Consider the following 11,132-nt stretch of genomic DNA (forward strand, 5'->3'; position numbering starts at 1 on the left):
AATATAAATTTCAGTCAAATCGGATAATAATTGCGCCATCTAGAGGCTCAAGAAGTCAAGATTCAAGATCGGTTTATATGGCAGCCATATCAGGTTATGGACCGATTTCAACCATATTTGTCGCAGTTGTTGGAAGTTATACATATAAAACACGTCATGCAAAATTTAAAATCGGGTAAGATCAGTTTATATGGCAGCTATGTATATCAGGTTATGGACCGATTTAAACCATTCTGAGCACAGTTGTCGGAAATCATAATAAAAAACACCACGTGTAAAATTTCAGTCAAATGGTATAAGAATTGCGCCCCCTATTGGCTCAAGAAGTCAAGATCGGTTTATATGGCAGCTATATTAAAACATGGACCAATATGGCCCATTTTAAATTCCAACCGACCTACACTAATAAGAAGTATTTGGGCAAAATTTCAAGATAGCTTTACTCTTGCGAAAGTAAGCTAACTTTCAACAGACAGACGGACATGGCTAGATCGACTTAAAATATCACGACGATCAATAATATGTAAATACTTTATAGCATGATATAATTAAGAGGTAGCATCATTAGCACAATAACAAAGATCTACCCGCATCGAAACTACCTTGAGTGGTAAATGCCGTGATTTGTGTCAATGTGATTTTAGAAATTAACTTTGTTTTACAACTTATCTTCTTTAAATTCGTTTTTTATTAGTGTTTACATTATTATAACACTGGTTTGTTGCTTATGTGTGTAATATCGGATCAAATGGAACTTCATTTTAAGATATTAGAAAAAAGTCACAGCTGTGTTATCAAGCTTTTGACATTTAGCTTTACTGCAAAACCAAAACAAAATTGTACTCAGCTGTTCCCATGACCTCACAATATAAGTGCATCCTGACTGTATAGGATGTTAAATGAATATTTCGAGGAGTTACAAACAGAATGACGAATGATGAACCTCGTAGGAGAATTTCCATTCGTCGAGCATCAACATGGATTTCAAAGAATGCATAGCACAACAACTGTTTTGCATGCCATCACCGCACACATTTGGCGTGGCTTTAGTCAGCCCAGGCCATGTGATAGGTTCTCGTGGCACTAGACCTATCGAAGCCATTCGACACGGTCAGTCATGCCAAATTATTTGAGGACGTCGCCAACACGTCCCTCAAGCCAGGCCTGAAACGCTTGGTCGCGAATTATCTGCGTGGTCGCCAGTCATTTGTGAAATTTGGGGATAAGAAATCCAAGCACCGTAGAGTGAAACAGGGAGTGATATCTCCAAGGCTGGGTGATATCTTCGGCACTGCTTAACCTCTACCTATCTTCCATTCCACCCCTTCTAGACGCCATAGAGATCGTCTGATATGCGGACAATAATTGTACGATCATGGCAACAGGCCCACCCATTGTTGACATCTGCCACAAGTTGAACGTCTGTCTCAACGAATTTGCCTCATATTTCGCTTCAAGATATCTGAATATATCTGCCACCAAATCTATAGCCACATTGTTTCAAGTAGAAACAAGTTCTTGGGGTGCAGACAAAGAAGCCTTGTTGACCACGTACAAAGCAATTGGCCGTGCTGTGGTAACTTATGCAGCGCCAGTGTGATCTCGTCAGCTCTGCGACACGCAGTGAAATTATATTCAAATCTCCGGACTGCGACGGGTTGTCTCCTCAGTTCCCATGTGGTCCAATTCCAGCAGGAGACAAAGATCCTTCGAGTACGAAGACATAACTACATGCTGTCGAAGCAATACCTTTTGGGCTGTTATCGCAAAGACCATCCAAATCATCATCTTGTGGATTGATATCCACCGCCCAGAAGCCTTAATAGATCTACATGATCTAGAGCGTGAGTTTCAGCGCTACAAGAGAGAACTTGTGGATCAAGCGGGACAAGACAACATTCATGCTCATGAAAGACCGCCTCTAGTTTCACCTGAAGAAATTGATCTCCGGCAAACCAGAGTAGTTCTGGCTCAATTACATTCCGGCAGATTCAGCCGTCTCAATTCCTACAGAGCAAGGATTGATGCAGGCGTGCAAGATGTATATCCCGGTTGTGACCAGGGACAGAACAGGATCAAGCAGGTGAAATATAGAACACATCAAACTGCTACAACAACATCATCAAACACTTAAGGAAGTTCAGTGCAACTTGTAGCCTTTGGGTAGAGCGGACCTGTTTTTATTTCGCTCCTCAAAGAAAAAAATATATATCCATATCTCGGAATAGTTTCTACCTATTACGAAAAAATTTTAAAGTCTTTTGGAGTAGGCTAGAAATAGACTCCAAAAACTCAACATCTGCGGTGGTGGCGTCAAACCGTAGCATGTTGTCCTCCGCTCCTAAAGGTGTGGATGCCTTGGCACCTGTAGTCGAGAGTAATGCTTCAAGCGCACAACTAGTCGCCAGACTAATTAATGAGGAACAGATGGATAAACCAGAGGGATGCACAGTTCGTCCCCAGCCTTCAAGTAAAGGTGGTGTTTCTGACTCAGACAGCGACGGTGTCAATGAAACAGTCATCGCAGCCGAATCGAGAGATGAGGGCATCGGGATGATGGCAGAAGTAAGTGATGGCATTGCTAAGCTCACATGCAGACCGAGAAAGCGATCCGGTGCACGACGAAGGAGTATCTACCAACAGCGACAAGAGTCTCAATGCAACCCGACGAACAGGGAGCCAATGATGGTACCATCACCTACTCCCAAGAAGCCCATTTACTTAGGATGTGGAAGGCTAATATAGGCAAAGATCCTAGTACTGAAACATCAGGTAGTTAAGGGAATTGAAACCCAATACAGGTTAATGAACAAGGACCCGACGATTGAACCATTACCGACTTTATAATGAGTAGGAAGACTAAACTAGGCAAAGAACCTAAAACGATGACATCAGACAGTGCAGTGACAGGAAAGTTAATGCAGTCTAAAGAGCAGGGAGCAGACGATGAGATCCCAAGATGCCCATTTACTGGAGGACCAATGATTGAGGTAATCCAGATAAACCTCCACCGGAAAGAGACTGCTACACACGCTCTGATGGAGAAAATCAGCAAGGGCAAGATTCATATTGCCTTAATTCAGGAGCCATGGACGACCCGGAATAAAGTTTCTGGAATGGTACTCGTCCGAGGACCTGCGTTATTTGTCATAAGAATTTGAATTATATATTTTCCCCAGAGTTGTCAACGTCGGATGCAACAGTGGTGAGACAGGGAGACGGTGGAGCATACCTGGCATCACTTAATCTGCCTTTCGACTATCTGACACCACCACCCACGTCGGAGCTGGAACGGCTGGTGAGGAAAGCAAAACAGACAGGAAACGAGGTACTAATAGGGTGCGATGCGAACTCTCGCCACATTTCGTGGGGTAGTACCAACACTAATAAGCGGAGCAAAGCCCTGGCTGAGTTCTTGAATACTAACGACCTAATAACACTTAATATTGGTAACACTACTACCTTTGTTAATAGGATTAGGGAGGAGGTATTAGATGTGACGATATGTTCAGAAAATCTAATCGATGAGGTTCAGGATTGGAGGGTCTCCATGCAACACTCTTTCTCTGACCATCGCTACATTACGTTTATAATAGCACGGACAGGATGCTATTTTAAACCTATTCAGAAGAAGACTTGGCCAAGATAATTTAGGTTGTCCAAGTATAGAAGACATTGGCGACAATGTCAACAGGATAACAACTGCGCTGGTAGAATCCTCCGAAGATTGTTGTCCTCTTCGGGAAAGGAAATCAGCCCAAGAAAAACCTTGGATTACCGGGGAGATTTGCAATATTGGGAAAGAGGTCCGCAGACTTTTTAACAGAGCACGTCGTAAAAAAACGGAAGTTTATTGGGTATTACACACGGCTCAAGGAATACAATAAGATTACCCGAGCGGCAAAACGTGCCACCTGAAGCTTTTCTGCGAACAGGTCGATAACGCCGCCAAGATAAAAAGTTTCTCTCAAAAACCATTGTCCAAACTGAAACTTAAGTAGACGACGTGGGAGTGAGAGCAGAGATAACGGAGGACATGTCGAGGTTTTTGATGATAACCCATTTTCCACAGGATACGACGGGACTCACGGAGACACCGGAATGTTGGAATAATGACGTTGATAGAAGTTTTATAATTTCGGAATTTATGGTGAAGGAATCCTTGAGGAGCTTCAAACCATTTAAATCACCCGGACTTGATGGGATATTTCCGGCGTTACTACAGAAAGAGGCAGACTATCAGGCGCCTCATCTGGCCAAAATGTTCACAGCGTGCCTAGGACTTTCATATACTCCGAAAGCCAGGCAGGAGGCAAGGCTGGTGTTTATACCAATGCTCGGCAAGGCAAGTTATGCGACATCAAAGGCCTACAGACCCATAAGCTTTACGTCCTTTCTATTTAAAACTATGGAATGTGTTGTGAACACCATGATAAAGAGTAGGACATCCAGCGAACTGCTCAAATACAAACAGCATGCCTATGGAAGGTCGGTGGAGACTGCCCTGCACGAGGTTGTGCATAAAATAGAAGAATCCTTTGATGCCAAAACGTACACACTGGCGATATGCATTGACATCGAGGGGGCTTTTAACAATGTGCGGACCGACACAATGATCTAATCCTTAGACCAGTACTGGGTGAACTCGGTCCTTAGAGACTGGATACACTCCAAGCTAAGGAACAGGTGCCCTATGGCATAAATATAGGGGAGAAAGTGGCACAGGGCATGCCACAGGGGGGCATTTTATCGACACTCCTATGGGTGGCCACCATAAATCACCTATTACGCATGCTGACTGAGGAGGGATTTGATCCCGTATGCTACGCAGACGAAGTTATAATACTTCTAAGGGGTAAGGATCCGAACCAGCTATGCAAAAGGGCTGAAAGGGTATTGCATATGGCATATGACTGGGCTAGACCCAGAGGTCTCAATGTTAGCCCAGAGAAAACTGAGTTATTTGCGCCTTTAAAAAACCAATGGCCATCAGCGCCACTTGACAAGCATCCCCTACTGCACATGTAAATGTGGCTACAGCAACAATAGATCCCCACGGTTGAACTCATCTAACACATTCTGAAGTCTTTCTTCAATTGTTTGAGCTTTCCAATCTTTTAACAAAGAGCCAAATAAAAAATGTAAAAAATACATTTTCCTTTCCCCCTTAAATTGAATGTAACCGGAGTGGCTATAATAAAAATAAACGGTAAAAAAACCCTAAAGGACAAATGAGCATTAATTTATGAGAGTTTATTAGTTTCCTACCATAATCATAAAAATGACATAACCTTTTGCTTCTCACTAATATTTTTAAATCAGAGAATCATAAAAAAGTCGTCAAAGTTTTTTCCAAAAATTATTCCAAATAAAATAAAAACGAAGTATGTTAACTGTTCATAGGTTATGTGGCTTTTCGTGGAGGTTGTAAGACTTGATTAAAAAGAAAAAAATTTACATTTTTTCACGAAAATAAAATTTCAAATTGGTTGTGGGTGATATTTTTAATATGTAAATGGAATAAACGTTATTTTAGTCCTTGATAGGCAAAAGTTCATCCATTCGTGCAACAGGAAATAGTTTTTAAGAAAAAAAGTCATCACCCAAATGTGCATACATACTTATGAATCTACTTTTGCCTCCCTTGTTTAAATTTAGAAATTGTGTTTTTGGTTCTAGATCTACCTAAAAAAGATAAGTAGAGGATTAACCACGTAATAAGGGTTGACAATTTCCATAAAATTATTGCAGCAAAGATAAAGTTAACACAATTGGCACTCAGGTGTTTCGTGTAACAGGTGTGGTCTGATTATAAACGCGCAACAGTTTGTTCGCTCGCATGTTACAGCATGTTGCGAAGGGCGATTTCCATTTTTATTGTATATCTACTGAGTTGCATACTCCACATAACCACTTAGCAGGTAGTAATGGAATTCGCTCTCTGATCACTTCCTAATTGCAATTACGTATGTGGCAGTCACTTTGTTGGTAGTAATAGATATTTTTAGTAACATTTACCATTTTCGAGACTTAAATACGACTTAATTCCAGTATATGATACGGTGCGACGCGATTTCAATTGTACAGGATTTTAAAATATAATCGCCAGATGTCACAGTACAACCCACATAGCCACGGCAAGCTATCGAGAAAACTCAGTGAAAATATTACAGACGGTCTTGATGAAGATGACAATCGGTTGCAACAGTACCGACCGTCGAAGGCATTACAAGAGAAAAGAAGCCATGTCATGGAACATTTGGCGACTTTCACGGTGAACAGGGATGCAGGTATAGTTCATCCAATGGATGGAATGCGCCGACTTTTGCAAATGGAGAAAAACACAGGAATTTGGTCGCAAAAAATGAGGCTTTGTTTGGACAATGGGCATGTTCTTATAACCGATTACGAGACGGGGGTAAGCAAATGCCATCGACATAAGCAAATGCGTGACCTAAAAATGCATTAATATTTCTAGGATTTGATTGAGAAGTTTCCATCTTACCTCGTTGAGTGTCCAACTGCCTTTACTTCCGACGACGTTCTTGAATTGTACAACAATGTCTTGGTGTTTATTGTTTCAGCTGCTTCTGGTGCTCAATCCGAAATGCATATCTTTCAGGTATTTGTGTTTAATTGTCATTTTTTTTGTTTAAATAGCTCTTTAATGCGTTGTTAAATAGTCCCAAAGCATGTCGGCTGTTGATTTAGTCCAAGAAATAAAATCGCTGCAAAGTAATGACTTACAGGCGAAAGCACCAATAATGCCTTCTAAATATCAAGCTGTTTCCACCCATTCATCCGCTAAGAAAAATACAAATATGGAATTTTATAAACACCACAGTGATGACCACAGATACCATCATAGTGCAGAAAAAGGAACCACTATACATGGCGAACACAACGACTATGATCATAAAGAATTTGCAGTAAATGACCCGTTCGGATCAAGATGTGGTTCCCCAGATGTTGCCGGCATTGAAATGAGTACATCTCAAGGCCGAAGATTTTTCGAAGACACTTGTTCCGTGTCGAGTGAGAGATACGAAAGAGAAGTTTGTATTCTGAATAGCTGCTTTGACGACATTGAAAAATTTATTGCACGCCTGCAACACACGGCAGCTGCTGTAAGAGAGGTAGAAAGACGAAGACATAAACATCGGGAAATCGGCGACGGTCTCATAAATCTTCATACTCGCCCTCCAATGGAGAAAGAGTTTGTGGAAATCTTGGGGAAATTTAAGTTGTCATTTAACCTTCTTTCGAAATTAAAAACACATATTCATGATCCAAATGCGCCCGAATTGGTTCATTTTCTCTTTACGCCTCTTGCTTTAATTGTGGAGGCGGCACGAGATACTTATAGTAAGTCCCAGCTGACGTCAAAAGTAATCGAACCACTTTTAACGTCCGATACAATAAACTTTTTAATAAATTGTGTCAGTAGTAAGGAAACAGAACTGTGGAAATCCTTGGGGCCGTCATGGACCGTGTCCTCCGAACAATGGCATGAAAAGAATGAATTTCATAACACCACTGGATACATTGATAAACGTTTCCAAGACAATGCAGACATAAGTAATTTCGACACAGTACTCACATTATCTCGGCCTGAAGATTCTACGAGAGATTTTGAATACTTACAGGACACTCAAAAGACATCGTCGTTTCGCCCGAATGTTTCAACAAATATGAATTATTTGCATAATGCTGCAGAAGCCACAGAGTCCGCAGGATTTCCCATGTCATCAAACAAACAATACGGTTATAATACAACTCAAAAATATTTTGAATCTGAAACTGCTGGGACGGATGCTACGGAACACGAAGAGCCAAGACCTGAGAAGAAAAATAAAGGAGAAGGTATTAAGGACATGGTGGACACACCACAGTTACACTATTCTAATGAAAAAGCCAGCTATATGCTCCCTGAAATTGATACAATGACCGATCAATGGTTAAATATGCTTCGCAAAAAGGGCGCAAATACCGCCATGGTCTGCTATCCAAGAATGGCAAACAATGATAAAGAACTAAGCGTTTCGAAAGGGGAATACTTGGAGGTCAGTTGTAATTATTTTCTTTATTATTATCATTTTTATTTACTAATTCTTTGGCAATTCCCAAAACACAGATATTAGATGACTCTAGAAAATGGTGGAAAGCTCGCAATATGTATGGCCAGATAGGTCATGTGCCCAGCACAATCGTTGCTTCAGTTCACGGAATTCACGACAACTACAGCAATCAAAAACCATCCAATTAAAAAATATTCATATTTTTATGCTTTTCTAACACACATATTTAAAATGTAATAACTCGAATATTTGGCTGAAAGCCCCATATGTAAGAATATCACTCATGTTTGATGATTCCACTCTGATTTACATAACGTAAAATGTCCGCACGAATATTCCAAGATAAAGGGAGAATACTTATTTTCTTTTCCCGAATTCGTTTACCAGAACATGAGGATATATATGGCCAGTTGGGGCACGTGCCTTAAATTATGTTGCGGAGGTTTGAACCTAACTGCAACTATAGACATTAAAATCCTTTTAATTAGGATACATATTTCATATATAAATGTTATTAGTATTTTATATACTTATACATATAAATAAACTATAAACATTTTATAAAAATTAACCTTTAACTCTATCTTTTTTCTATTACCTATTACCATGAGAAATACATTGCATTTTCGTTACCGGTACCGTTTCGGGAAATTTCGCTTGCAGGTACGCAATGAAATTTTCTTTGCGTGACAGCGTGACATAATAGCCATTGGTGAATTTTTTCTTGCAACTACGAATGAAAAGGTATGTTATAATAGCTCCGTGCAACATGAAATAAAGTTATTTGCAAATAAAAACGACGAACGACAGCACATATGTACTTTCATATTCATATTTCATTTATTTTTTTAATCAGACATCACCCACCCGGGCTTTATATAGATAGATTTGAAAATTTTCAAGTTTTCATAATTCAAAAATCAATATTATTGGGTTGCCCAAAAAGTAATTGCGGATTTTCTAAAAGAAAATAAATGCATTTTTAATAAAACTTAGAATGAACTTTAATCAAATAAACTTTTTTTACACTTTTTTCTAAAGCAAGCTAAAAGTAACAATTACAGAGTCACAAGCTGTGAAAAAATTTGTCAACGCCGACTATATGAAAAATCCGCAATTACTTTTTGGGCAACAAAATAAAATCTAATATAATACTATCACAAAAATAGATAACTAACAATTTTATTGAATGTAAAAAAAAAGTTTTAAAAAAATTAGTAACATTGTCTAACGCACAATTATCCGTTCAAACACCAAGAAAAAGCAGCAAATGTGAGATATCATCAGTGATGAAAACGAATTCAATTGAGTTGCCTATAAGAAATGTTTGATTAGCTTAGTTTGTTGACATACTGAAATGTTTTTAAAACTAGTAGGAAGAGTATTCCATAGCCTTGACAAGCGTATTACAAATGATCTTTCAAATACAACACGACTGAAAATTTCAATACGAATTTGAGAAATTGAAAGTAAGCAAAAAGATAACTGGGTTCACGGTACTCAAGGATATTGAAGAAATAATAAATAGAAAGTGCCCAAAATAATATTAAGAAAGTGCCCAAAGGACCATCCAAGTAATTGTTTCGCAAAGTATTCGTAGTCTCGTCTACAAAGATGACCGTAAACAAACCGTAGTATGCTATGGAAACACTTTTGAAGCCTAAGCAGATTAGTCCTATTGGATCCGGAATATACCTCAGCACCATACAATATATGAGGCATCAGCAACGAATATGCCAACATATATTTTATTTGTGTGGGTAAAATAAACACCCTTATTATGTATGACGTAGTGCAATTTTCGACTTCGACTGCTGAAAATTAAAGTTAAAATTTCATTTGCAATATGTGCAAATCGAGTTGTTTGGTTTTTGTAATATATGATGCTTGCAAGTAGCTCATCTGTCAAGAAAGCAATCAACTCGATTTTGTTCATAATACCGACAAAATAAAACCTTGAATTCTCGGCAGTCGTAGTCGAATATTCAATTCGACATACATAATAAGGGCCAACATTCAAATTGTAGAGCTTTTTAAGTATAAAGTTTAGTTTGGAGCATATATGTGCAATGTGCAAGGAAAATGCAATATCAGAATCAATTACAATTACATAATATTGGTCGATGTGACAACATTGTTTTGAACAATAATATTTTGAGGAGAGTATTGATGACGTGAGCTACTGAATACCACGCATTTGGTTTTACCAATGTTAATTGTTAAGTTATTTGACCGAGCCCATTGACAAAATTGTCCAATATCTTCATCAAGGTTCGAGATGCAACTTTCTAACGTAGCAGAGTCAGTTGTACTTAAGCTTCTTGTGACAGTAATGAACACCACACAGATCGGACCTCAATGTTTCAGCCTGTGTGGTGCTTACAGCTAGAGGTGTGCACGTGATTCGTGAGTGCGATCCAAATCCAATCACGCTATCCTGCGCGACCTTGATTAAATTACAATAAAATTCTTCGTGTGTGAGTGAAATCATGCTCACGACACTAATCGCTACTCACGACATTCACGAAACAAAACAGAAAATAACGAAAAACAACATTTTTCCCATGCTCTCAAATCATACGGTATTTTAACGTACGAATGTGTCTACTGATGAAAAAAGGTAAAGAGCAAATAAGTGGTTATGTAGGGCTGATACATTTTATACATTAACTAGCTGAACCGGGCCCGCTCCGCTGCGCCTTCTTTTACTTTATATGGAACAAAAGTTTCTTTGGAATATTTATTTTCGACAATTAAAGATATTTTAGTGAAATACCATGCTAACTTGACTAAGAGTTTAACAATATAAGTGCCTTTATCTGAATCCCATAAAATCTCTATTGGTCTACGAATTTAAGTTTGGATGTAAGGTGCACTCCATTCTTAAAATACTTAATTTCAGCCCGATATTCTCATGATGTCTGATTTAGTGGTGTTTTCGGGGGAGAGGTTGTCCTCCAGATACTTGGCCCTGAAAAAATATCAGTATCGTGATCTTCTCTCAAATACCATTTATTTAAACCCCATATTGCCATTGGCTTAAGAGGAGTTTAC

General features: G+C 39.0%; 1 protein-coding gene across 2 annotated transcripts; it reads left to right on the plus strand.

The window, feature by feature from the left end:
• The first annotated feature begins 5,883 nt into the window (after nucleotides 1-5,883).
• On the plus strand, nucleotides 5,884-8,649 carry LOC106088745 (epidermal growth factor receptor kinase substrate 8-like protein 2). Of its 2 annotated transcripts, none has more exons than XM_013254412.2 (5): nucleotides 5,884-5,988; nucleotides 6,052-6,418; nucleotides 6,479-6,622; nucleotides 6,684-8,063; nucleotides 8,135-8,649. In XM_013254412.2, the coding sequence occupies exons 2-5, from the start codon at nucleotides 6,110-6,112 to the stop codon at nucleotides 8,264-8,266; spliced, it is 1,965 nt and encodes a 654-aa protein (XP_013109866.2). In that variant the 5' UTR covers nucleotides 5,884-5,988; nucleotides 6,052-6,109; the 3' UTR covers nucleotides 8,267-8,649. The 2 variants fall into 2 exon arrangements, with proteins under 2 accessions (XP_013109866.2, XP_013109867.2); XM_013254413.2 differs by having other exon boundaries at nucleotides 5,906-5,991.
• Nucleotides 8,650-11,132: the final 2,483 nt, after the last annotated feature.

The sequence above is a fragment of the Stomoxys calcitrans genome, chromosome 3, assembly GCF_963082655.1.
Source record: "Stomoxys calcitrans chromosome 3, idStoCalc2.1, whole genome shotgun sequence".
Classification (NCBI taxonomy): Eukaryota; Metazoa; Arthropoda; class Insecta; order Diptera; family Muscidae; genus Stomoxys; species Stomoxys calcitrans.